The sequence below is a fragment of the Poecilia reticulata genome, chromosome 8 (genome assembly GCF_904066995.2).
Source record: "Poecilia reticulata chromosome 8, P_reticulata-male-v2, whole genome shotgun sequence".
Taxonomy (NCBI): Eukaryota; Metazoa; Chordata; class Actinopteri; order Cyprinodontiformes; family Poeciliidae; genus Poecilia; species Poecilia reticulata.
This window is the reverse complement of record NC_088837.1, coordinates 25,778,152-25,804,739: the sequence shown is the minus strand read 5'-3', so window position 1 is coordinate 25,804,739 and position 26,588 is coordinate 25,778,152. Positions and strand designations below refer to the sequence as shown.

At 43.1% G+C, this 26,588-nt stretch overlaps 1 protein-coding gene across 1 annotated transcript; it reads left to right on the top strand.

Moving 5' to 3' along the window:
* The first annotated feature begins 387 nt into the window (after nucleotides 1–387).
* LOC103469061 (uncharacterized) lies at nucleotides 388–25,014 on the top strand. The gene is made up of 43 exons (XM_008416550.3): nucleotides 388–785; nucleotides 1,491–1,661; nucleotides 3,517–3,673; nucleotides 4,191–4,218; nucleotides 4,747–4,846; nucleotides 5,525–5,551; nucleotides 5,815–5,841; nucleotides 5,934–6,026; nucleotides 6,812–6,875; nucleotides 6,966–7,064; nucleotides 7,183–7,326; nucleotides 7,402–7,497; nucleotides 7,572–7,690; nucleotides 8,322–8,474; nucleotides 8,564–8,737; nucleotides 10,470–10,643; nucleotides 11,178–11,292; nucleotides 11,378–11,571; nucleotides 11,649–11,770; nucleotides 12,148–12,217; nucleotides 12,391–12,551; nucleotides 12,626–12,734; nucleotides 12,810–12,941; nucleotides 13,885–14,091; nucleotides 14,528–14,665; nucleotides 14,742–14,865; nucleotides 15,419–15,590; nucleotides 15,666–15,878; nucleotides 16,068–16,212; nucleotides 16,287–16,493; nucleotides 17,445–17,549; nucleotides 17,662–17,814; nucleotides 18,716–18,964; nucleotides 19,651–19,863; nucleotides 19,935–20,147; nucleotides 20,503–20,664; nucleotides 20,754–20,882; nucleotides 21,165–21,253; nucleotides 22,132–22,255; nucleotides 22,328–22,536; nucleotides 23,273–23,381; nucleotides 23,478–23,650; nucleotides 24,561–25,014. Exons 1-43 carry the CDS (start codon nucleotides 621–623, stop codon nucleotides 24,772–24,774), a joined length of 6,042 nt encoding a protein of 2,013 aa, XP_008414772.3. The 5' UTR covers nucleotides 388–620; the 3' UTR covers nucleotides 24,775–25,014.
* The last annotated feature ends 1,574 nt before the right edge of the window (nucleotides 25,015–26,588 follow it).

Sequence of the window (26,588 nt, the reverse complement as noted above, 5' to 3'; positions counted from 1 at the left end):
GTGTTACGCTGCAGTTGTGAATGCTAGAGCTAGTTAGCATAGCCACCGATGATGGCAGGCAAATTATTTTCTGCCATCATCGAGGTGAGTCCTCGCTACACATTTAGTAGCAAGTACATGTGATTGATTGACAGCGCTAAGACCCTTCTCCTGGCTCTGATTGGTTGTTTTTGGCCTGGAGCGATGCATTTCTTCTGGCGGCAGTAGCAGCTCTGGGAGGAGGTGAAGGAGATTTTCACAGATTATCTGTCTCATAACATGGAGTCATGGCATGGTGACAGTTTTAACAGATATGTAAAAATAAAAACATATTTTTTATTAAAGATACAAACTGGAGCTTTAATCAAAAGTAGAGCTAGGTTCCCAAACTTTGATAAAAACTAAAAACCCAGCTGCACCATAAACCCAACTAGAGAAGGGTCTAATCAAAATATTATTTACTGTCTTTAAGTTCTTAAATTCACTAACTGTGTTGATGTGACATCAGCAGGTCAAAGGTCAAGCAGTTAGAGGAAACATCAACCCCAGCCACTGCTCTAGAACCCGACGCCAACCCCAACATCAGCTCCTCCACCTCTGAGTCTCCAGTAAACGCCGCCGCCCCCACCGACCCTGCCAACATGGCCGACCTCCCTACGGACGACAGCAAGTTCCTCTTCCTGGAAAACGACTTCCGTAACAGCGGCGTGGCTCAGGCCGACTGGGCGGCCAAGAAGATGGTGTGGATCCCATCGGAGAGGGAGGGATTCGAACCCGCAAGCATCAAGGAGGAGAAGGGAGAGCAGGTGCAGATTATTTATTCACCTCCTGGGCGTTCCTCAGGGGTCACTCCTGCTCCCCTGTCTTTTTAGTTTGTCTACATGCTCACTCTTGACCAGGTTTTGAAGAATCATGATGATTATGCAGAAAACATAAACTAGTAAAGCTGCCTTGCCATTCTAATAGTCTGACCAGAATTTATCTCAATTATTAATTTAAATGTTTTGGGAGATATTCTGTGGAAAAACGTCTTTTGGTTTATAATTGAGGTGTTTTCATTAAATAAAACCAACCATGTTTTAGATCAACATTTGCCAAACATTCAGTTGGTTAAATCTAGAGTAAAATAATAAAATCTGAATTATTGATAGATTATCTTCTGCTCTTGATTCTTTCTCAATTGTTTAAATTAACGTATAAAATGTTACCAGATAAATCTTGATGCACATGCAGCACTGCAAAAACATGTTTCAGTTAAAATGTCTTAGTTCACTTTAAATAAGACAAAACTAGCTTGCAAGTAGCTTCTCATCACAATACAGGGGATTATTTAATAAAAATAATTCCTTAATAAAACTTGAAAAAATATTCTAGTGTTTGATTAAACTCTGCCGCCTGCTGATGAAACCAGGACAAAGTTTCAGTGCGTGTGTTTCGTCTCGTTTCTCTTAGAGCAGAGACGTCAACAGAGTGTCTGTCTGGGTTTGAGCTTTCTTCTCCGTGTCCTTCAGGTTCTGGTGGAGCGCTCCAACGGACAGAAGGTGACGGTGAGCAAAGATGACATCCAGAAGATGAACCCGCCCAAGTTCAGCAAGGTGGAGGACATGGCCGCGCTCACGTTCCTCAACGAAGCGTCCGTCCTGCAAAACCTGCGAGAGAGATACTTCTCCAGCCTGATCTACGTGAGAAACGCCGCCATCTTATCGCTTGTTTTGGTGTTTCATATTCAACTTGTAGCTCCTACCCACTGTATCAGGTGATACTGTAAAAGATTGATCTACACATTTGCTTTTTCAAATCTGTACTAATAGCACGATGAGGGGAGTTTTTCCTCTCTACTGTCACCACATGCATGCTTGGTATAAGGGATTGCTGTAAAGTCAACATCAACGCAAGTGATTGTTTCCTGTTGCTGCATCCAGCAGCGAAAGCTTCCAGGCAACGACTCGATGCAGTCTGCTGGTTAAGTTTTTAACCTAATTTTAATAACAGACTCAGCTGAACGCGCTCTTAGTGCCTCGAGTCGACATTTGTTGTGAATAGACGCTGCATAAATAACAGAATTAAATTAATGGCAGCCATATTGGATTTTTAGGTTTGGTTGGCGCAGAATCTCAATTTTCTCTTAAATGCAACATCAGCTGGTATTTTAGTTAATATTTCCATCTTGAAAAGGACATCGTTACAACTTTGTTAGCATGCTAAAGGTGATGTTAGCGATTGTTTACTTAAAAGCCCTTCTAGGGACAAGCATAGAAAATTAGGCTATAAGAACATGTTTATTGTTTATACTTGTCCTTCCCTATCAAATGAATAAATGAAAAGGTAAGCATGTTAAAGTAACATCAGTGCTCACGTTATTACTGTCTAACTTATTCAGCACGCTAAAACTGACTTGTACGATCTCGTTATGCTTTCTACAATATAATGAAGTTATTATACACAGTAAAATTAAATCAAAGAAGAACAAATAAAACACAGTTAATGCTTTAGGAAAATCACTGGTCAGCATTTTTTCTCTTTCATGCTAAAGCTGTTAGCATGCTAACATTCACAGTTTACTTCCAGAACTGAACCAAAAATTTTATTAAAACAATAAATGTTAAAGTCACTAGAAACGTTATAGCCATAAAAAGCAGTGAAGTTCAGTTTTAATCCAGATTTAAGTCTGAAGATTCAGCAGCGAATGCTTTGTTTTCCTTTTCAGTTTTATAAAAATCTGTAATGCACACTAGGAGGACCCGAAATCAGCCACGAGACAGGAGTGAGCAGAAAACCACAGATCTTTATTGGAGACAGCCAAGGGCGGCACACTGGATAACTAGCTGAAGCACTAGCTGGAAGATAGTGCGTGGGGGCGGAGGGAGAAGCGCAGATGCAGGGCTGCGTACTCACAACCGGGGATCAGAGGAATGGAGTCCAGATCCAGTTCTTGGTCAGCCGGGCCGAGGTCATACACGAGGTGGAAGATAGCAGAGTCCGAGGGAGTGGGCGTGAGCGGCGTCAGAGAACAGGCTAGGGTCGAGATCCGGGTAGGCAAAAACAGCAGTCCAACAAGGGAAGGCAAAAGGGGAAAATCCAAAGGGCAAGAGCGAGGCAGTAACACTCAGGGCGTGGATGAAGAGCTAGAAACTACTTGCTGAAAGCGTTCGATAATCTGGCAGTGTGCGGGTAGCGGAGGGAGGCTTAAGAAGGGGAGCAATCAGGGAGCGGCACAGCTGCAGGGAATCAGGGAGATGAGGGACACGACATGGATGGAGTCAAAACAAAAACAACAGGCACATGTCACCATTACAAAAATCCTGTAAATAATGCAGTCAGACATCTGTAGGTGTTTTAGCCTTGAAGTCCTTGATGGAGAACTAGCCAGGTGAACAGGAACAGGAGTGATAATCCTGTGTTCATCCATCCTGTTGTCAGTGATTAAACTACTTTCCAGGTCATATTTGGACAAACAGGGGAGTATTTTAACATAATGCAGGTAAAAAAGTGACTTTATCCTTGTTGTAAAGTAACTGTGGCTTCTTTCCTCCCCAGACGTACTCGGGTCTGTTCTGTGTGGTGGTGAATCCCTACAAGATGCTGCCAATATACTCAGAAAAGATCATCGAGATGTACAAGGGCAAGAAACGCCACGAGGTGCCGCCGCACATCTACTCCATCACGGACAACGCCTACAGGAACATGCTGCAGGGTAAGCCCTGACTCCAGAAAAAAAATCTCCCTCTGTCCCAATTATTGGAAAGTTTCTGCTCTGTAATATTTTCCTGAATGTATTTATATTTGTATACAATATTCTTACCGACGTTTGCTGGAATTTTGACCCATTCTTATTTCAAATGTACCAAAATATTTGCACTAGAAACTACACAGAAATACTTGGTAAGATTTTTGATAATTTTGTCTGTCGGGGCTTCCGTACACCTGTGAATATTTAAAATCCTGATCTTCATCGTTATGAACGCTGTAGTTATTCCACATCTTCTAGCAGACGAGCCGAGCTTCCAGAGGAGCCTGAAGCCTCGGAGCGTGCCGACCTCAAACTATCTCCCAAGTTTCCATTCAGCCCCAGAACGGCCATACATGGAGCAGTCGGCCCAGATCGCAGCAACAGAACCACCTGCTAAATTTAGATCAGAACTAAAAGAGGTCCGTCTCAGAGTTCAGGATTTTAGCTAAACTTCACTGATTCCCCCTCTGTCTCTCCACAGATCGTGAGGATCAGTCGATTCTCTGCACGTGAGTCAAAACACGCCACAAACCGTCACTTTCAGGAGGAAATGCATGATATAAGGAAGAGTTCACCCGTTAATTTAAATGTTTTTTAATCCTGTGAGTCATGGAATTACATATAGGGCTATATATACAATCTAATCGCATGATTTATCGTTTCTCTCTTTCTACCAAAACCTGGATGATAAAAGCCTTCAGTCTGGTTTTTTTTTTGTTTTTTTGAAGGGCAGTTTTGTTCCCAGATATTTCATAATTCATTTTATTTGTTTTTTGTTTTTGTTTATTTATTTTGGATATTTAAAATGCCTTCCAGTTCCAGTGTGAAATGTTGGTTTATGGTTTATCGTTTATCGCAGTAACTTCTGCCAGAATTTATCATCCAACAAAATGTGTTCAGACCCAGTTAAGGAAAGAGAAAGCAAACACGTGCGAACTTGGAAAAGAACGTTTAGGGTTTTTTTGTAAATAAAATGAGGATGAACAAATAATCAAAGTTGTGCTGCTTCTTAAAAAGTGAAATATTTTTCCAATTAGTGGCGAATCTGGAGCCGGGAAGACGGAGAACACCAAGAAGGTGATTCAGTACCTGGCTGTCGTCGCCTCGTCTCATAAAGGCAAGAAAGACGTGAACCCTGTGAGTAGAAAAAGAAACACATTTTAAAACGAAACCAAGCCCTGCAGATTCTTTGAGTTTTATTTTGTTTTGTTTTTATTGTAAAATTGTTCTTGATTTGTTTTCACTTTTTCTTCAATTTTAAATCATTTTTTTAGTTAAATTGTTTTTTTCAATTTAAAATTTTTCAGTTTAATTTTTTCCAGTTTTAAAATTATGATCTGGTATAATTTTAAACCTATTTCCTAGTTTTAAATGGGTTTTCAATTATAACTTTTGTTTTAAAATGTCTTTTAAAACAAAAAAATATTTTTGTGGTTTTTTTTCAGTTTTTTATTTTCAGTTTTAAAATGATTTCTCAGTTTTATTTTTTTCCCCAGTTTTAAAATTATTTATCAATTTCTTTCTGTTTTGTTTGTTTTAAAATAGTTTGAATAAAACAAGAGGCTCTTCTTCAGTTCTCAAATTATTTCTTTAGTTTTAAATCTTATTTGATCAAACTTTATGGCCCTAATTTAGCTCCATAGGATCCTGGCATGTTTTTCCCAGTATGTGTAGCATCCGGGTCCAAAACCAGGCATGTCAGGTTAACTGTCATCTATAAATCGCTCTTTGTTAAGCCCACCTTCAGATGTTCTCCTTTGTTAGCTGTGAAAGCCTGAATCTGTAATAAAGCTGATATTTTACTGCATGTGACAGGAGTCAGTTGCTGCAGCTGTTGCCAAGGTGAGGACAGACTGGTGCTGTTTTCTTCCTCCTGCTGGGGCTTTTGGTTTCCTTCTGCATCCTTCTGAATGAGAAACAATGACAAAAACAAACGAGCTGGAGTCCATATTGCCTCATAAATCCTCCATAATGATAACTGAAAGTTACACTCAGGGGTTTTCTGAGTGAAAACTGATTGCTGCTTGATCTTTTCTGCTCGGCTGCTTCATAAGCTTAGAAAATAGTCCTTCATTTTGAATGGCTTGTTTTTCTGACTCTTCCAGCAGCAGCAGTCAGGATCTCTGGCCTATGTGAGTAAAATCCTGGTTCATTCATTTCTGCGGTTCGTTTAAGGAACAGCAGTAGTTCATTAAAGAATGTCCTACCTGCTTCTGGCCTGCAGGGGGAGCTAGAGAAGCAGCTGCTGCAGGCTAATCCCATCCTGGAGGCTTTTGGAAACGCCAAGACCATCAAGAACGACAACTCCTCCAGATTCGTACGTTTTGCTCAACCTTCATTCAATCTTAGTTGTTATTCATTTTAGTTTACCCATTTAACAGACACTCACAGACCACCTGCTTTAAAAACCACATGGAAATTCATCCATCCTTCCATTCATCCATTTTCTTACACCCTTGTCCCTCAGTGGGGTCGGGAGGGTTTCTGGTTACCCGGAGAAAACCCAGCATGCACAGGGAGAACATGCAAACTCAATGCAGGAAGACCAGGGCCGGGAATCGAACCCAGAACCTTCTTGCTGCAAGGCAACAGCTCTACCAACCCACTGCGCCACTGTGCAGCCCCACATGGAAATCAAAAACCTAATTGTTCTTTACTATTAGTGCTGTGTGCATTAATAACATTTTAGATCTGTTTGTAATTTAGGAGCATAATAAAAGAAAAACAGACTTGAGTTGCTTTGACAGAAACAAAAATAAAATGTAAAACATTTCTATAGACTGGTTTCTGTCTTCAGTCTTAAAAAGCAGAAACAGCTCTCACTACTGTATGTGTCAAACTGAGGTAAACAGCACCACTGGCGCCCCCTGGTGGTCCACCAGCTTTAGAAAGAGCTTTAAAAAGATAGCTACTCAAAGCAGCACAAACATTTAGTACCAATATTGTCAGATCTGAAGAAGGTGAAAAAGGAAAACTAAATTCCACTTGTTGTCCTGATGAATGAACCCTTTCACTCCCAGAGGTGGACTCTGTTTTTGCTTCAACGTAAGAGAAATTCAAGGAACCAGAGTGAAGTGTCACATGGCTGCTGTCCTTCCACAGGGGAAATTCATCAAACTAAACTTTGACGTGACCGGCTTCCTCGTGGGGGCCAACATTGACACCTGTATCCTTATCCAGCAAAGTGTTTCCGCCTTCCTTCTCCTACATCAGCCGCAGTAAAGGTTTCCTGCTTAACTCCAGCCGACCTGAACAGACCTGCTGGAGAAGTCGCGCTGCATTCGTCAGGCCAACACAGAGAGAGCCTTCCACATCTTCTACTACATGGTGTCCGGAGCGAAAGACAAGATAAGGGGTGAGAGTTTAGAGAAAATGGCAACCTTTTGGGACTTGAAGGAAACGTTCTGCTGCTCTTAAGGTCAGCGCTGCAGTGTTTGTCTGGACGATAACTGTGTGAGTTTGTGTTGCTGCAGAGGAGCTGCTGCTGGAGGGCTTCAGCAGCTACCGTTTCCTGGTAGCGGGTCACGTGGAGGTTCCCGGTCAGCAGGATGACGAGCTTTTCGACGAGACTCTGGAAGCGATGGAGATCATGGGCTTCACAGAGGAGGAGAGATTAGGTACTAACAGACGGGGACGGACGGACGGACGGACGCTGTTGTAAGCTGTAAATTGTCGGCCATCTTGTTTTGCAGGGATGCTGAAGGTGGTCTCCACCGTCCTCCAGCTGGGAAACGTCAAGTTTGAGAAGGAGAGGAACAGCGAGCAGGCCACCATGCCCGACAACACCGGTAACCATGGTAACACTGCGTCACGGCTCCGTGAGGAAGCGCCGCAGCGTCTCTGACCCCTTCTCCCGTTTCAGCGGCTCAGAAGGTGTGCCACCTGCAGGGCATCAACGTGACCGACTTCACCCGCGCCATCCTGACGCCCAGAATCAAGGTGGGGCGGGAGGTGGTGCAGAAGGCCCAGACCAAGCAGCAGGTACTCACCCATCGCTCAAAGGAACCAAGTTTTTATACTTCCATTCGGGTCTCAACTGCTTCTAAAAACTGTGGAGTTTTTCCTCAATGTGCTCATGTTTTTTGGTGTCTGGAAAATGAGCCGTTTCAAAAACCTTCCGATTGTTAAGTCACCCTGTGGCGTTACCTAGCAACCCTAGCTGAGCTCCAGCATGTTTGGTCAGCTGGTTTTACCGCTGTATGCGTTGTACAATGGCTGCTGGAAGAGGCAAGTGTATTGTTGTTGACTTACCATCCAGAAACCACTTGCTGCATTCTTGTTACTTGTGCAGGAGACTCCACTTCTGCTTTTCAAAGATGCGCAGTTGTATAATTGCACATCTGTTCACAGCCTTTTTCACATGTGAGTGTAAACGTTGAGCTGGGGGGGCGTGGCCAGTAGCATCTTATTTGGATTTAAAGTGACAAGACTGTGTAAAACGGCTCAAAATAGGCAGAACTGACTAGATTAAAATCTCATTTTCTAAGATTGATTTTCTGAAAAAAATGAAATCAACATGTTTTGTACAGAACATGGACCGACCCTAAGGCGCTCAAGGGAGAACAATAGGTAATTTCTTCTAAATGTTCTTAAAATTATGCACCATCTTTAGGCTGATTTTGCAGTGGAGGCACTGGCCAAGGCCATGTACGACCGCTTGTTCCGCTGGATCCTCGCCAGAGTCAACAAGACGCTGGACAAGAGCAAGAGACAGTCGTCCTCCTTCCTGGGAATCCTGGACATCGCTGGCTTCGAGATCTTTGAGGTGAATCCTCCCTGAAGAACTTCCTTTGGTCGGTTGGGTTCTCTGAGTTCCCGTCTGTTTTCTGACCTGCAAAGTCTTTCCTCCTGTAGGACAACTCGTTCGAGCAACTCTGCATCAACTACACCAACGAGCGTCTGCAGCAGCTCTTCAACCACACCATGTTCATCCTGGAGCAGGAGGAGTACAAGAGGGAGGGCATTGAGTGGAACTTCATCGACTTCGGCCTGGACCTGCAGCCCTGCATCGAGCTCATCGAGAGGCCGGTGAGCGCTCCTGCAAGCATGGTGGTCAAAATGACCCCTGTGGTCAAAATGACCCCTGGGGTCAAAATGATCCGCGTGGTTAAATGACCCCTGTGGTCAAAATGACCCCTGAGGTCAAAATGATCCACGTGGTTAAATGACCCCTGTGGTCAAAATGATCCACGTGGTTAAATGACCCCTGTGGTCAAAATGACCCCTGAGGTCAAAATGACTCTTGTGGTTAAATGACCCCTGCATTCAAAATGACCCCTGCATTCAAAATGACCCCTGCATTCAAAATGACCCCTGCAGTCAAAATGACTCCTGTGGTCAAAATGATCCGCGTGGTCAAAATGACCCCTGTGGTTAAATGACCCCTGTGGTTAAATGACCCCTGTGGTCAAAATGATCCGCGTGGTCAAAATGACCCCTGTGGTTAAATGACCCCTGTGGTTAAATGACTCCTGTGGTCAAAATGATCCGCGTGGTCAAAATGACCCCTGTGGTTAAATGACCCCTGTGGTTAAATGACCCCTGTGGTCAAAATGATCCGCGTGGTCAAAATGACCCCTGTGGTCAAAATGACCCCTGGGGTCAAAATGATCCGCGTGGTTAAATGACCCCTGTGGTCAAAATGATCCGCGTGGTTAAATGACCCCTGTGGTCAAAATGACCCCTGAGGTCAAAATGATCCACGTGGTTAAATGACCCCTGTGGTCAAAATGACCCCTGTGGTTAAATGACCCCTGTGGTCAAAATGACCCCTGTGGTTAAATGACCCCTGTGGTCAAAATGACTCCTGTGGTCAAAATGATCCGCGTGGTTAAATGACCCCTGTGGTCAAAATGACCCCTGGGGTCAAAATGACTCCTGGGGTCAAAATGACCCCTGTGGTCAAAATGACCCCTGTGGTCAAAATGACCCCTGTGGTTAAATGACCCCTGTGGTCAAAATGACTCCTGTGGTCAAAATGATCCGCGTGGTTAAATGACCCCTGTGGTCAAAATGACCCCTGGGGTCAAAATGACTCCTGGGGTCAAAATGATCCGGGTGGTCAAAATGACCCCTGCAGTCAAAATGACCCCTGCAGTCAAAATGACTCCTGGGGTCAAAATGACTCCTGGGGTCAAAATGATCCACGTGGTCAAAATGACCCCTGCAGTCAAAATGACTCCTGGGGTCAAAATGATCCACGTGGTCAAAATGACCCCTGGGGTCAAAATGACTCCTGGGGTCAAAATGATCCACGTGGTCAAAATGACCCCTGGGGTCAAAATGACTCCTGGGGTCAAAATGATCCACGTGGTCAAAATGACCCCTGAGGTCAAAATGACCCCTGAGGTCAAAATGACCCCTGGGGTCAAAATGACCCCTGAGGTCAAAATGACCCCTGTGGTCAAAATGACTCCTGGGGTCAAAATGACCCCTGGGGTCAAAATGATCCACGTGGTCAAAATGACCCCTGAGGTCAAAATGACCCCTGGGGTCAAAATGACCCCTGGGGTCAAAATGATCCACGTGGTCAAAATGACCCCTGAGGTCAAAATGACCCCTGGGGTCAAAATGATCCACGTGGTCAAAATGACCCCTGAGGTCAAAATGACCCCTGGGGTCAAAATGACCCCTGAGGTTAAATGACCCCTGTGGTTAAATGACCCCTGTGGTTAAATGACCCCTGGGGTCTGCAGAACCTGCAGAAAACCTGCAGATCCGCAGTATTCTGCAGGTTTCCACCTTCCTTGTGGTTTTCCAGAACAATCCCCCTGGCATCCTGGCGCTGCTGGATGAGGAGTGCTGGTTCCCGAAAGCCACCGATCAGTCGTTCGTGGACAAACTGCTGAACACCCACACGGGTCACGTGAAGTTCTCCAAACCCAAACAGCACAAGGATAAGCTGATGTTCTCGGTGCTTCACTACGCTGGAAAGGTAACTGAAACAGCCTCAGACGGAAATTTTCTTTTGATTTAGTTACTCTATAATTTAAAGTGTCAAAATGACGGATGACCTTCAGATTCTTCTGTCACCGTTTAAAAAATCTGGTCAAAGATGGAGCGTATTCTGTTTATGCAACCTGAGTGGAAATACTGCCACCTGCAGGTGGGAGTTAGCATCACATAACTCAAGAACAAAAAAATGTGGGAATCTGATGATTTTTCAATGATTTCAGTAATTTTTTTATTCCCATTACTACAATTTAATTCTGGTAATATTATCTCTTTATTTTTTTGAATAATTACAACTTTATTTTCAAAATGAAAACATTTATTTTCCTTGCCTGGCGGTAACACTCTGTCATACTGACATTGGTGAGAAAGCAGCCGAAGTTTAAGGAAAACTCTCAGAAAGTTTGTTCAGCTATTCATAAAGACAACAGGAATTTTACCTACACGCCACAAATTACTAATAAATACTTTTGAGAATGACTTTCTGGGAGGTTTTCTGTTCTCTTTCTCCCTCCAGGTGGATTATAACGCAGCCAACTGGCTGACGAAGAACATGGACCCCCTGAATGACAACGTGACGGCTCTGCTCAACAACTCCTCCAGCGGCTTCATCCAGGACCTCTGGAAAGACGGTCAGTCCTCCGATCGCACGCATTCACACACCTCTGGACGCTCTCCGTTGCCGCGGTAACACCGTTCCGCATCGTCGCCCTGCAGTGGACCGAGTGGTGGGCCTGGACACCATCACCAAGATGTCGGAGAGTTCTGCTCCCAGCTCCACCAAGTCCAAGAAGGGGATGTTTCGCACGGTGGGTCAGCTGTACAAGGAGTCTCTGGGGAAGCTGATGACCACGCTGCACAACACGCAGCCCAACTTCGTCCGCTGCATCATCCCCAACCACGAGAAGAGGGTGAGCGCCGCTTTCCTCTGCCGCTGGCTGCAAACGGCCTTTCTGTGATCTCACCGGCTGCTGCTGCGGCTCTGCAGGCCGGGAAGATGGACGCCCACCTGGTTCTGGAGCAGCTCAGGTGTAACGGCGTGCTGGAGGGCATTCGGATCTGCAGGCAGGGATTTCCAAACCGCATCGTTTTCCAGGAGTTCAGACAGAGGTGAGGGAGCATTTCTGGTACAACGTTTGTTCCAGAAATTATTGCAATAAATGGTAATATTGTTATTTTAAGAACATTTTCAACCAATATAATAAAGGCTTATTAATGGAAGTATATCCATTAAAAAAGATTTTAAAAAATTAACGCTGGAACTGGAAAACATTTTAAAAATTGAACAAAACGGCTGAAACAATTAAAATGTTTTCTGATCCTTATTAAACAACCAAAATCTTCTCCATGACGACAGGATTTGTCTTTCCTCATTTAAGAAAGGAGAAGCTCCTCATGTTGTCAGCTGAGGGTTAATAACTTGCACGGTTAAATTCAGGTGGTGACTGTCGTTCTTTGTGGTAGTAAGCGTCCTCACCTGTGTGCAGGTATGAGATCCTGGCTGCCAACGCCATCCCTAAGGGCTTCATGGATGGAAAGCAGGCCTGCTGCCTGATGGTGAGCTTTTATTTTGAAATCTGTGATGGAAACGAGTGTAAAGAACAAGATCTTTGCTGTCCTCCAGATCTGAGCATAAATCAAGTTTTATGGATTAATCAGGTTTTTGAAGATTGAAGTTAAATTAAAATCTGATGTTTTATCTCTAATCCATATCGCCCTCCGTTCCTCAGGTGAAGCACCTGGATCTGGACCCGAACCTGTACCGCATCGGTCAGAGTAAAATGTTCTTCAGGACGGGAGTTCTGGCTCAGCTGGAGGAAGAGCGAGACCTCAAGCTGACCGTCGTCATCATCGCCTTCCAGGCACAAGCACGAGGCTTTCTGGGGCGAAAGTAAGAGGAGCCATTTCAGGGAATCTGGTCTGAAGTCGTCCATGAACCAAAGGGTGATGGTTTGTTGTTTTCAGAGCGTTTAGTAAACGTCAGCAGCAGCTGACGGCCATGAAGGTCATCCAGAGGAACTGCGCTTGCTACCTCAAACTGAAGAACTGGCAGTGGTGGCGGCTGTTCACCAAGGTCTGCACTGGACGCTAGGCTTGATCCTACATGCATCCTGACCTTTAACCTTAACCAGATCAATGTGTGACCCAGGTGAAGCCGCTGCTGCAGGTGACCAGACAGGAAGAGGAAATGGGCCAAAAGGAGGAGGAGCTAAAGGCGGTGCGCGAGGTGGCGGCTAAGACCGAAGCTGAGCTGAAGGAAATCTCCCAGAAACACACCGAGGTGAGTCAGACGCAACATTTACCCATTTTATCTGGAGAAGCAATTAGGAATGAAACAATTAATTGTGATTAATTGATTATTAACATGATCATCATGTAATATAGTAATCAATTAACCATTAATTGGAGTATACAGACTCTAGAAATGACCATTTCCTGAATAAACAACACACTCAGAGCAGTAATTAAACCAAAACCGTTCAAAAAATATAAACATTTTGCATTTAGGATGAAAAAGCTTTGTTGTCTGTAAATCTGTCTACCCAGAACTCCAGTGCTAATTTTAGCTTCACCTGGTTCACATTTTACAGCAAACCCTCCTATTAAACACATTTTCATCCAGTTATTAATAAAAAAAACAATTAACAGATTAGCAGAATATACGTTTTTAGCTTCACATCCTTTGGTACAAATGATCAAGCGTTCATTAAAGGGATGCTGCTGTTGCATTTCAGCCAATAAAATGTTTATTTTTCATTTTAAAAAGGAATTTAATGATTTGCACCTTTTAATGAATTTCTAATATTGTATAAAAAAGCTCAAGTGGTGAATGAAAAGTTTGCAGAATGTGCCAACTTTTTTGTTCGATTAATCGTCAGAATAACCGATTAATCGCCAGAGTAAACAATTAATCATCAGAATAACCGATTAATCGCCAGAGTAAACAATTAATCGCCAGAATAATCTATTTCTAAAATAATTGTTGCCACAGCCCTACCTTAGTCTTTTTGTGATCCATATCCAAGAATCATTTACTTAAATCGTTTTGTGTCTTGCAGAAAAGTTACCTGTAAGTTATTTTTGATTAAATGAAAACTCTGGAGAACATGGTAATTTTTCTCTGATTAATCAGTGAATCATCAAAATAATCGATTACTAAAACAATCGTTAGCTGCAGCCCTGGAAGCAGTGTCGTGGTTAAAGATGGAGGCTTGTGGTTGCAGCTGGCTGAGGAGCGAGCGCAGCTGGAGCTGAAGCTGCAGGCCGAGACGGAGCTGTACGCCGAGGCGGAGGAGATGCGCGTGCGTCTGGAGGCCAAGAAGCAGGAGCTGGAGGAGGTGCTGCACGAGATGGAGGTGCGGCTGGAGGAGGAGGAGGAGCGCAGCGTCGCCCTGCAGCAGGAGAGGAAGGACATGGAGCAGCAGCTGCAGGTTCTCCTAACTTTATTCAGCTCAGTAAAACAATGAAAATAGGTTTCAAGCTGGTTGCCGTGGCGACTCCTGACAGTTATTGAACAATATTAACAATGGAAACAAATGTTTTAATGCAAGAATCCTGTGAAATGGATTCAGCTCAGTTCAGTTTTGGTCAGTTCAGGTAAGCTCTGTTCATTTCCTGTAAATGTAGTTCAGTTCAGTTCAGTTCAGTTCTTTCTGTTCAGTTCATCTCAGTTTAACTTAGTTTGCTTTAAATCGGTTCGGTTCTGTTAAACTGAATCCTCCTAAGCACTTTGTCTCACTTCAGATCAATTCAAATCAATTTATTTCTACTTTTAAAAAAAGACGCTGATGGTCTTTCGAGGTTAAAACTGGCCTTGATGATCGATCTGGTGTTCTTAGACTAACTGCTGTAGTTTTGTGCCGTCAGCTGATGGAGGCGCACATCGCAGAGCAGGAAGACGCTCAGCAGAAGCTCCAGCTGGAGAAAACGGCGGTGGAGGGGAAGGTGAAGAAGATGGAGGAGGACATCATGCTGATGGAGGATCAGAACAACAAGCTGCAGAAGGTAACAGAAGGACATATTTTTAAAAAATCTGCAGTTTCAGGTCGTTTTCCTTCTGACTTCCTGTTGTTGTTTTCAGGAGCGAAAGCTTCTGGAGGAGCGCTTGGCTGACATGAGCTCCAACCTGGCAGAGGAGGAGGAGAAGTCAAAGAATCTGACCAAACTCAAGGCCAAACATGAGTCCATGATCTCCGACCTGGAAGGTGAGGCAGCACTGATTATTGATTATTATTCCTTATCGTTATTTATGTCATGATTTTCAGCTCCCAGAGTGTTGGACGAATCCTTAAAGCTAACATCAAAATGTGCAGCTTGATTTTCAGTAGTTTTCTGAAACATTTGGTGGTGAAATAAATGTTGAACAAAATGTAAAACAAAGTTGATGGAGTCCCATATTCTCGAAGAAAAATAAAACACACACTTCCTGAATAATTTTCACCTGCTCATGACTTTAAGTCCCAATCATAAAAGTAACTTCTCCAAAAGAGGTAGAACGGTGGAATGACAAAACCAGTCTAAAACGATACACTGTTTGTTTTTACCCCATACCAACCACTTTTTCACGTTTCTGAAACCATCACACCTGAGAAACGCATAAATCCACCAAAATCAGTGTCACAGTGGAAACATGAGGTAACCAATGAGTCAGCAAACCTGAAAGTTTCGCTTGTAGCAGTTTGATCTTTATTTACATAATTTAGCCTGAAGAAACACAAACGTAATTCAGTGACGATTCTTTCTGCTTTTTGTCTCCAGTTCGTATGAAAAAGGAGGAAAAGGCTCGTCAGGATGTGGAGAAGGCAAAGAAGAAGGTGGACGCAGAGCTGGCCGACCTGCAGGAGCAATACGCCGACCTGCAGGCGCAGCTGGCCGAGCTACGAGCTCAGCTAGCCGCTAAAGAGGACGAGCTCCAGGCTACACAGACCCGGTGAGCCCAAAACCAGGATCATGTGGCCATGCTGCACGGCAAATCCACCCTAAAGAACCATTTCTCTGTTCACAGTTTGGAGGAGGAGAGCACCCAGCGCGCAACGCTGGTTAAGAAAGTTCGTGAGTTGGAAGCGTTGCTGTCGGAGCTGCAGGAGGATCTGGAGGCGGAGCGGGCGGCGCGGGGGAAGACGGAGGCCGCGCGGCGGGACCTCGGAGAGGAGCTGAATGCACTGCGCTCCGAGCTGGAGGACAGCCTGGATACCACCGCTGCTCAGCAGGAGCTGCGGTCTGTGGAAACCCACATGTCCCATAATAACCCACCAACAGTCTTTATTTACTGAGTTTGTTTGCATCCAGTGAAAATGTAACAACTGTTTTTCTGAGATAGCTAAAGTAAACCGTAGCATCATCTGCGTAGAGGGTAATCGGTGCTGGTTTTTTCCTCATGGTGACATTCTGTGTTTCATACTGATAGAGCAAAACGAGAGCAGGAAGTAGCAACGCTGAAGAAAGCTATGGAAGATGAGGGGCGGAGCCATGAGGCCCAGGTCCAGGAACTTCGTCAGAAACACAGTCAGGCTGTGGAGGAGCTGACCGAGCAGCTGGAGCAAGCCAAAAGGGTCGGACCACGTCACAAAATAAACTTTTTATCCCATGAAGTTTCACTCATTTGGCTCCGTCTCCTTCCTTCCAGGTCAGGGCCAGTCTGGAGAAAGCCAAACAAGCCCTGGAGAAAGAGTCGGCAGACGTGAGCGCCGAGTTGAGATCCCTCGCCAGCTCAAAGCAAGACGTGGAGCACAAGAAGAAGAAGGTGGAGGCTCAGCTGAACGATTTAAACTCCCGATTCAACGAAAGCGAGCGGCAGAGGAATGAGCTCGGGGAGCGAGTATCGAAGCTGAACGTGAGTCAAAACATCGACGTTTTACAAAATGCTCCAGATGTAGAAATATCCAAGTTTAGGTCCAAAGACAAAAACTTCAGTTTCTGTTCAGCAGGAGGACGTGATGGCACATCCACTGGTGACATCATAATGTAGAGATGTGTGTCATCTGGGTAGTTATGGCAGCTAATCTTACTGCTTGTTCAATCAAAATCAATCAAATTTTAATTGTATAGCACATTTCAGCAGCAAGGCATTTCAAAGTGGTTTACATAATTAAAATAAAAATAAAAACAGAATAAACAGTGAGAAAGAGATTTTGAAAAAGATTAGAAAGATAAAAACATTATTAAAAGTAAAAATAAAAACATTACAAACATCGATCCACGTGAGGACTTGCCCTTATGGGGTCTCCTCGAACAGAGTTTTAGCAGAGCGACATCATACAAGGATTCTCAAACCTCAGACATTAAAACCCGCAATTTAAACTCTAAACAGGTGGGTTTTAAGTTGAGATTTAAAGGCTCTCAGTGTTTCAGCTGTTTTACAGTTTTCTGGAAGTTTGTTCCAAATTTGTGGTGCATAGAAGCTGAATGCTGCTTCTCCTCGTTTGGTTCTGGTTCTGGGGGTGCAGAGCAGAACCAGAACCAGAAGATGTGAGGGGTCTTGACGGTTGGTACAGCAATAACAGATCTTTAAGGTATTGTGGTGCTAAACCGTTCAGTGATAACCTGAGAACATGTAGATATTAGTTATGAGGGTCCTAGGAATGAACCTTGTGGTTCCCCACATGTCATGTTTCAATGAGTTGGCCCAGTAGTTGTACTGAATATAAAATGCTCATTTATAAATGTATAAAATTCATTTACGCGCTCGTGATGCTCTCGTTTATACAGCAGGGCATCCTTTAAGGTTTATTATCATTTTTACTTTGAGGTTTTTGTGCTTTAAAAAAGAATTCTGCTCTGTTAGATGGAGCTGGAGAGCGTGACCGGCCTGCTGAACGACGCCGAGGGGAAGAACATCAAGCTGAGTAAAGACGTCTCCAGCCTGTCCTCTCAGCTCCAGGACGCCCAGGTGAAACTCTCACCTGACCATGTGAAACTCTCACCTGACCATGTGAAACTCTCACCTGACCATGTGAGCACACCTGGTCCCAAACCACTGAGCCCACCCTGCCTCCCTGCAGGAGCTCCTGTCTGAGGAAACCCGTCAGAAGCTGAACCTGTGTGGACGGCTGCGTCAGCTGGAGGAGGACAGGAACGGCCTGATGGAGCAGCTGGAGGAGGAGGCGGAGGCCAAACGCGCCGTAGAGAGACAGGTGTCCAGCCTCAACATGCAGGTCAGTAACACGAACTAACATCCTGTCCAGAAGAAGGGACAGCAGTAGGAAGGTAGATATCTGACACATCAGGTTTGTTTGTTTTGAGTCTGGAAATGTGGAAAACGGAAACATTTTTAGTCATTTTGTTTTATCCCCACAAAACTCTGTTTGATATCAATAAAAACGACTTTTAATAAAAACTCAAACCAAAGTGGAGATTTTGGAAAACTCTGTAATCATGTTTGTGTGTCTATTCTGTAAAACAGACAAATAACTCACCAATACATACAAAAACATGATTCCCAATCTATGTTGTCTGTTGCTTTCATAACTTTTTATTCTGTTTTGCTCAATTTATAAATCTACAAAAATTAACATCCTGGCTTCATGTTGAAAAAGTTCCAATTGTTTCACGTATAATGTGGGAAAAACATTTTATGTGTGAAATAATCTGCCAGGGGAAAAAGTATTTCATCAATATTACATAATTATTTACTTCAAACAAGATCTTATTACTTACAGAAGAGTTACTTTTAGTTAGTTTTGTCTTATTTCTACTTTACTAAGATATTTTCTCTGGAAACGAGACAAAAATACTTTGTGAGATTTTGTGTTTTTGCAGTGAAAGACGATTAACGGGAGATAATATTTACCATCTTTTTATGTATTTTTTTAGTTTTTCAGTTGAGTTTTTTATATATGTGTCACATTAAAGGTAGAAAAATGTAAAAAAAAAAAAAAAAGTATGTTTCCAGGAAACTGCACTAAACAGAGTTAACATTTTTATGCTTTCGCACGAGATCTGATGTTTTCTGGCAAAATATTTATGCCACAGTCTGCAATGCAGCGTTCCTTTACGACAAAAGCATATTTTTATTCCCAACCTGTTTGTCTTAACTCTCTGCTGACTGTTTTCCAGCTTTCTGACCACAGGAAGAAGCTGGAGGAGACGTCGGCGACGGCGGAGCTGCTGGAGGAGGGGAAGAAGCGGCTGCAGCGCGACCTGGAGGCCGCCAGCGGCGAGTACGAGGAGAAGGCGGCGGCCTACGACAAGCTGGAGAAGAGCCGCGGCCGGCTGCAGCAGGAGCTGGAGGACGTCCTGATGGACCTGGACGCCCAGCGGCAGCTCGTCTCCAACCTGGAGAAGAAGCAGAAGAAGTTTGATCAGGTCAGAGGTCAAACTCCACAATCCTACCAGACCTTCAGTCCAGCTACATAAATATTACATGATCTTTTAAAAGAAACAAGACAAAAAGAAAACTTAATACATACAAGAAAAAAGTCATATTTCCATGGGAATAAAGTAATAAATTTATAACTTTATATTGTGAGAATGAAGTAATAGAAGTAATAAAAGAATAAAGTAATAATAAAACTTTACTCTTGTAATTCTGTGTTTATTCTAATTAAACTACGAATTAAACTAAGACTATTCTCATATTATTTTGACTCAAATGAGAATAACGAGAATAAAGTGGAGAAATACAGAATAAATAAATAGAATTACAAGGTTAATGTATTATAATTTTATTCTCATTTTATTTCAACTCGTACAAAAATAAAGTTTTAATATCATGTCACATTAGGATTTTATTTTTGTAAAACTTCATTCTCATAACATCGTGACTTTATTCTCCTAATTTTATTCTTAAAGTATTTTCCGTTCAGTTTATTATTTTTATCAGTGCGTTCTGCCGCCGCCGGCCCTTTAAGGAGCTTCCTGACCTTGAATTGACCTGAAATGAAGTGATTTTGACTCAGTGCTTTAAACTGTTTCCGTTCTGTTTGAACGTCCCGAGCTGCTGCAGTGAAACCAGAACACTGTCGTTGTGGTGGGTCTCTGCTGTCCTGCAGATGCTGGCCGAGGAGCGGTCGGTGTCGGCCCGGTTTGCGGAGGAGCGGGACCGGGCGGAGGCGGAGGCGAGGGAGAAGGAGACCCGGGTTCTGGCCCTGAGCCGGGCGCTGGAGGAGAAGCAGGGCGTCCTGGAGGAGGCCGAGAAGGCCGCCAAGGCCCTGCGGGCCGACATGGAGGACCTCATCAGCTCCAAGGACGACGCGGGGAAGAGCGTAAGACGGAAACCCGCAAGAAACGCCGACCCGGACGAAGCAGGCGGAGCTGACCTCTGACCCTCCGCCAGGTTCACGAGCTGGAGAAGGCCAAGCGCGCGCTGGAGGCCTTCGTGGAGGAGATGAGGACGCAGATGGAGGAGCTGGAGGACGAGCTGCAGGTGGCGGAGGATGCCAAGCTGCGTCTGGAGGTCAACAGCCAGGCGCTGCGGGCGCAGCATGAGCGCGAGCTGCAGGCCCGAGACGAGACGGGCGAGGAGAAGAGGAAGCAGCTCCTCCGTCAGGTTGGAGCGACTTCATGACCCACAGAATGCTTATTTTATTATTTAACTTAGAGCTAACATTCTATAGACGATTAATCAAATTAATCATGATTAATCGATTGTTGAAATAATCGCCGTATTTAATTTATTTTATTTGATGATTTATTATTTTATTAATTACTTTTTATTTATATACAGGTATATATAACATTTTAAATACTGTTTCCCCCATAAAAATTTTTTTTTTTCATTTTATTAAATTTTTTACTGAACACTTGTAGTTTTCTCTTCCTCATCTTCAGTTCAAACTGGCTGATAAATAATGTTGGGATAAAGAAGAACATGAATTTTGTCGGGTGTGATTTTACCTGTTCAGGTGCGGGAGCTGGAGGCGGAGCTTGAGGAGGAGAGGAAGCAGCGAGGTCAGGCGTCCGGCGCCAGGAAGAAGCTCGAAGGTGAGCTGAAGGACATGGAGGAGCATCTGGACGCCACCAGCAGGGGGCGCGATGAGGCGCAGAAGCAGCTCCGCAAAGTCCAGGTCTGCAGCCGCCACTCGCCGCAAGAACACGGATTCACTCGTTCATCTGGTGATGATGATGATGATGATGATGGCCGCTCTGCTCTCAGGGGCAGATGAAGGACCTCCAGAGGGAGCTGGACGACTCCAGAGCCGCCCAGAAGGAGGCGCTGTCCACGGCCAGGGAGTCGGAGCGCAGAGCCAAGATGGCGGAGGCGGAAATCCTTCAGCTGCACGAGGTCCAGAAAATGACCAGAAGCAGCTTCCTGTTTAAACCGGTTTCTGTTAAACCGGTTTCTGTTTAAAACGGTTTCTGTTAAACCGGTTTCTGTTTAAACAGGTTTCTGTTAAACCGGTTTCTGTTGAACCAGTTTCTGTTTAAACCGGTTTCTGATAAACCGGTTTCTGTTGAATCGGTTTCTGTTTAAACTGGTGTCTGTTAAACCGGTTTCTGATAAACCGGTTTCTGTTGAACCGGTTTCTGTGGACGAGTTTCTGACGTTTTCTCCTGGTCCGTCCAGCTTCTGGCCGCGGCGGAGAGAGGCAGGAAGCAGGCAGAGACGGAGAGGGACGAGCTGTCCGAGGAGCTGTCCAGCAACTCCTCTGGAAGGTCCGTTTATGCCCCTATGGAGCTCAATTGGAGCCAAAAAATTTGTTAGAGAAATAAACAAATAAATTCTTAAATTGTAAAAAAGCTCAAAACTGCTTGTCAGATTGAAGGTTTTTATTTAGTTTGAAATGTCAGTAATCATTCCACATCTGAGGCCCCACGCCAAACAGTGAATACATTTTTTACAGTTTTCCATTTTCATTTTATTTTTTCAGAAACCACAAAGAAGCTTGAATCTAAAAAGTTATTTTAAGCTTTTTTCAGTTTCAAATCTATTTTGGTTTTCAGTTTTAAAATTGTTCCTCAGTTTCTAGATTTATCTATATTTTTTAACAAACTTTATGGCTCCAATTTAAAAGATTTAAAACTGAAAAATTATTTTGAAACGGAAAATTAAAAAAAATTGTAAAACTTTTACACCTAAATTAGAGCTATTAATATCCAAAACTACTTTTGAGATTGAAGGTTTTTTGTAATTTTCAGAAGCTGGAAAAAAAAAGACTTAAAACTGATAAAAAAGACTTTAATCTGAAAAGAAAATTTTAAACTGAAAGCCAATTATGAAAACTGATAAATAAAATGTACATAACTACTTTTCAGATTAAATTATTTTTTCTGTTTCAATGTTTTTATGATTTATTATTATTATTATTATTATTTTTTTTTTTTTTTTACAAACCGGCCCTAATTTTGCTCCATATTCATTCTTGTTTCTCCCACATTTTCTCAAGTAAAAATTTAAATAAATTTAGATTACCATGATGGTTCATGATAAACTAAATGATGTCATGGTGGAGCCTGTTCGCCCAGAGCCCCAACCAGGCCAGGACCGCCCCTGGTCGTTCTCACCTGTACGGGTCACTTCCTGTCCCTCTCAGGTCGATGCAGTCGGACGAAAAGCGCCGCCTGGAGACGAAGCTGTGTCAGCTGGAGGAGGAGCTGGAGGAGGAGCAGGCCAGCCTGGAGAACCTGACTGAGCGTCTGAGGAAGAGCCAGCAGCTGGTAGCACTGCCGCCGCTAACTCCACTGTCAGGTGACGCAGGCGCCGCCTGACCCGCCGGTTCGGTTTTCCAGGTGGAGCAGCTGGGGGCGGAGCTGGTGGCGGAGAGGGCGTCGTCTCAGAGCAGAGAGGGAAGCCGGCAGCAGCTGGAGAGGCAGAACCGGGAGCTGAAGGCCAAACTGCAGGAGGCCGAGAGCCAGAGCCGCTCCAGGCTGAAGGCCGCTAGCGCCGCCCTGGAGGCCAAGCTGAGGGAGGCCGAGGAGCAGCTGGAGGCTGAGAGCAGGTAGCGCCGGGGTCAAAAGGTCACAAAGTTAGCTTCAGGCTGGATATTTGTGGTTGATCTGCTCTCACTCAATAAATATCTGAACCAAAAACTGTCCAAAAACAAATACAAATTTAGATTTTTGTTTCCATTTTTAAAACTGTTATTCTCATTTAGTTTTATTTTTTGGTTTCTAATTATTTTTTTTGGTTTAAAATAAAAATAAAGTTTTTCAGTTAATTTTTTTCAGTTTTAAAATTTGTACATTTGATATTTCCCCTTCAACTGATTTTCAATTTTTAAATTATTTTTCAATGTACATTTTTTGTTAATTTTTTTCTTTCAGTTTTAAATATTCTTCAGTTATAATTATTTTTTAGATTAAAAATGTTTTTGTTTTAAAATATAGTTTTCAAGTATTATTTTAATTTTTTCTTTAATTTCAGATGAATAAACAGCAATCAAACTTTATACCCCCAATTCTTTGGTGCTAAATTAAACAGAAAAAAGAAATTGAAACATAGAAAAGAAAATTATTTAACAATTTTAATCTGTAAAAAAACAACTCAAAACTGAAAAAAACAAATTCATCTAAGTAGTAATATTGAGCTTCTATTTTACTTTTACCTTTTTTTTTTTTTTTTACAAACCCCATGGCCCTGATTGAGCTCCATACAGCAGCAGAGTTTTAGTTATGAGCCAGGTGTAGCGAATATCCAACCTGATGCTAACTTCGCAGCGCTGTGTAAACTTCCAGGGAGCGTCAGGCCGCCGCCAAGAACCTGCGGCAGAAGGAGAAGAAGCTGAAGGACCTGAGCGTCCAGATCGAGGACGAGAGGAAGCAGGCGCAGCAATACAAGGACCAGGTAACCATGGCGACCTTCAGAGCCCCGCCTGTCCCAGTCCGACCCGATCTGATCCTGGTTTAACCTCGGTTTGACCCCGGTCCGTACTGCTTACAGATGGAGAAGAGCGGCGTCCGGGTGAAGCAGCTGAAGCTCCAGCTGGAGGAGGCGGAGGAGGAGGCGCAGCGCGTGGCGGCCGCCCGCAGGAAGCTGCAGCGCGAGCTGGACGAGGCAGGCGAGGCCAACGACGCCCTCAGCAGGGAGGTGGCGGCGCTCAGGAGCAAACTGAGGTACGAGGTCACCCACAAGGTCACAGCCAACTAACAGTCTGATGTGTTGACTGATAACCAGAGGCGACCCCAAGTGGGGGGCCAGAGAGGGCCAGGGCCCCCAGAAAATCACAATAAATGAAATTTATGGCAGTTCCAATTATTTCATGGCAGGAGCCATGAAAATAAATAAATACACAGTGAAATAACTAGATATATTTATATAAAATATATCTATAAAAGTAAATTTTATTATTTAAATTCTTTATTTAAAAAGGTAGATTTAATTATTTAATAGGACATTTAATTATTTACCTATTTCATAATTTCATAATATATTTATTTATTGATGTATTTTATTATTTAATGTATTTATTTTGTGAATAATGTATTTTGATGTTTTTAATTAATTAATACACATATATGTTTTATGGTATATTTGTTACATTTTGTCATCACTAACCATACATAATAATATATAATCTATATTTTTGGCCCCGCCCCTGCTCTTAACTCTTCATGTCAGTCAGGATTACCAGTTATTTCTGTTTAAATACCAGAATAATCAGAATGTTGTTTTAAGTTTCTTTGAATTCAAAGTTTAACACATTTCCTAAAAATTAAACAAACTCAAACAAAAGAAACTAAACACAAATTTAGTCGGGTCTAATTAAATGTTTTCAGTACATTTTCAGATGAATATTTGTGCAGATTCATGTTTGTGAATTAAATTTTATTTTCTGCCTCTCACGTCTCGCTGCTCCTGTTTCTCTGCTTCCTTCAGACATTCCTGATCTCTCCTTAAACCTGAAACAAAAAGAGCATCAACTTCCCTCTGCTTCAGTTTCTACAGGGCGCTTTAACCTTTCTCTTCCTGTGCTTCATCTTCTTCTTCTTCTCTCTTCCTGCTGATGTGCGGGGCGTCCCTCAGGCGTGGCGGAGGGGATCTGGCGTTCAGCGCTTCTCGGATCAGCAGCGGCGGCGGCGGTGGGATCAGGAGCGCCACGGGTCTGAGCGGCGGTGTGACCCGGCGGGTCAAAGAAAACTCTTTGGATCTGCAGGAAGAGGAACATCCCTCCCCGTCTCCTCCCACATGCTCCCCGGATGAACGCGATGAGGCGCACCCCTGCTGCCCTGACGAGTGAAACGACCCCACGCCTCATTTATTATTAAAATATATTTATGCACTTTTCATTTCAAGATAATGTGGATTAATGTCAGCGATTCTAATTTCTATTAGAAATTATTCTAACCGGAGTTAAAAATGAGAAAAAGATGATTTGAAATATGTCATATTTATAGGTTGAAAAAGAAAGCAAATAGAGATATTTTCTGATTATTTATGAATTATCTAAATTTATTGGAAATAAACACATTTTAAAGTGTTATAATGGAGCAGAGTGTGCTTTTGTTTTGCAGTAATGGGATGTAATGGTGGGCTGCACAGTGGCGCAGTTGGTAGAGCTGTTGCCTTGCAGCAAGAAGGTTCTGGGTTCGATTCCCAGCCCTGGTCTTTCTGCATGGAGTCTCCATGTTCTCCCTGTGCATGGTGGGTTTTCTCCAGGTACTCCGGTTTCCTCCCACGGTCCAAAAACATGACTGTCAGGTTAATTGGTCTGTCCAAATTGCCCCTAGGTGAGTGTGTCTCTGTGTTGCCCTGCGACAGACTGGTGACCTGTCCAGGTGACCCCGTCTCTCGCCCGAAACGTTAGCTGGAGAGGCACCAGCTCCTCCCGACCCCAATAAGGGACAAGGGTGCAAGAAAATGGATGGGTGGGATGTAATTGTTCTGCCAGCAGAGGGCGCACTGGTAGAACTTAACCAGAATTTAATACTTAATAAACTTTTGAAAACACTTAGAATTTTTCAAAGTATCTAAGTGGTTTGTCATTAAAATAAACAGTTTAAGTTTTTTGGGTCATACAATAATAAAGGAGTTCATAAGATGTTGATTTTTATAAGTTATGGGGGAGAAAAATTTTTATGTTTTATTCTAAATACCTCAATTTAATGTAAAATGTCAACTTTCTGCTAAATCTGCTACTTTAGTTCATTTTAAAGTGAATCAAGACTAAAATAAAAATGAGACGCATCTGTCAGGCATGAGTTTTATTGCTTTTCTCAGAAACATCATAAGCAGCAGTGAGGGTAAAAAACAAAACATCACATTCATCCTGTTAGTAAACATACAGCAGAATAAAAAGTTTTTTCAGTGAAGCTCAGATCCTGGAGCTGCAGATTTCTTCTTCTTCTCTCCCGTTAAACTCATCTAAAGTTTTAACCGATTTCTGGACGGATCAAAGGTTCTGGTTCAGACTCAACGGGAAAACCTGCGATATTAAACTTTGGTTCATCCTCTGAATTAAACACAAATAAGATCAAGAACCCGTTTATTTCATGTGTCACATTAAGTATGACAAAACCCACATAGCCTCATCGGGTTTTGTTGGGACTTTATACAACAGAAAGTCTGAAAAGTGTGGTGTGCATTTATACGTTTATATAAAATCCAGTACATCCAGAAGTGGCCATCATCTATAAATAATTAATATTTGTTCTAAGAGGATTTCCCCAGCTTCATGGAAACAGTCTGGAATATTTAAAGCAAAACTAAATGTTGACCAAGAGTGTGAATATCAAGGCTCAAGAATGTGCAAGAATAAATTACACTGCAAAAATGCAAAATCTTATCAAGTATTTTGGCCTCGTTTCTAGGAAAATATCTTACTGCACTGAAAATAAAACGAAACTAACTTATAATAATAGGAGCTCGTTTTAAGTAAATTCATTATTATTGATGGCGTTCTGGTTTCATTGGCAGATTATTTCACTTATTGTGTGGGGGAAAATGTTTTTCCAAGTAAAATATGTAGTAGTACACATCATTTATGGAAAAACTAGCACTTTTTAAATCAGTGTTAATGAATTATTGGCTTAAAACGAAACCATACATCTCATA

Bases quoted from the DNA above. Each gene is read 5' to 3' on its own strand.
- LOC103469061 (XM_008416550.3), top strand. From the start codon at position 621: ATGGCCGACCTCCCTACGGACGACAGCAAGTTCCTCTTCCTGGAAAAC. The intron at 11,771-12,147 runs GTGAGGGAGCAT...ACCTGTGTGCAG, and splicing joins TTCCAGGAGTTCAGACAGAG to GTATGAGATCCTGGCTGCCA. The intron at 20,148-20,502 runs GTTGGAGCGACT...TTACCTGTTCAG, and splicing joins GGAAGCAGCTCCTCCGTCAG to GTGCGGGAGCTGGAGGCGGA.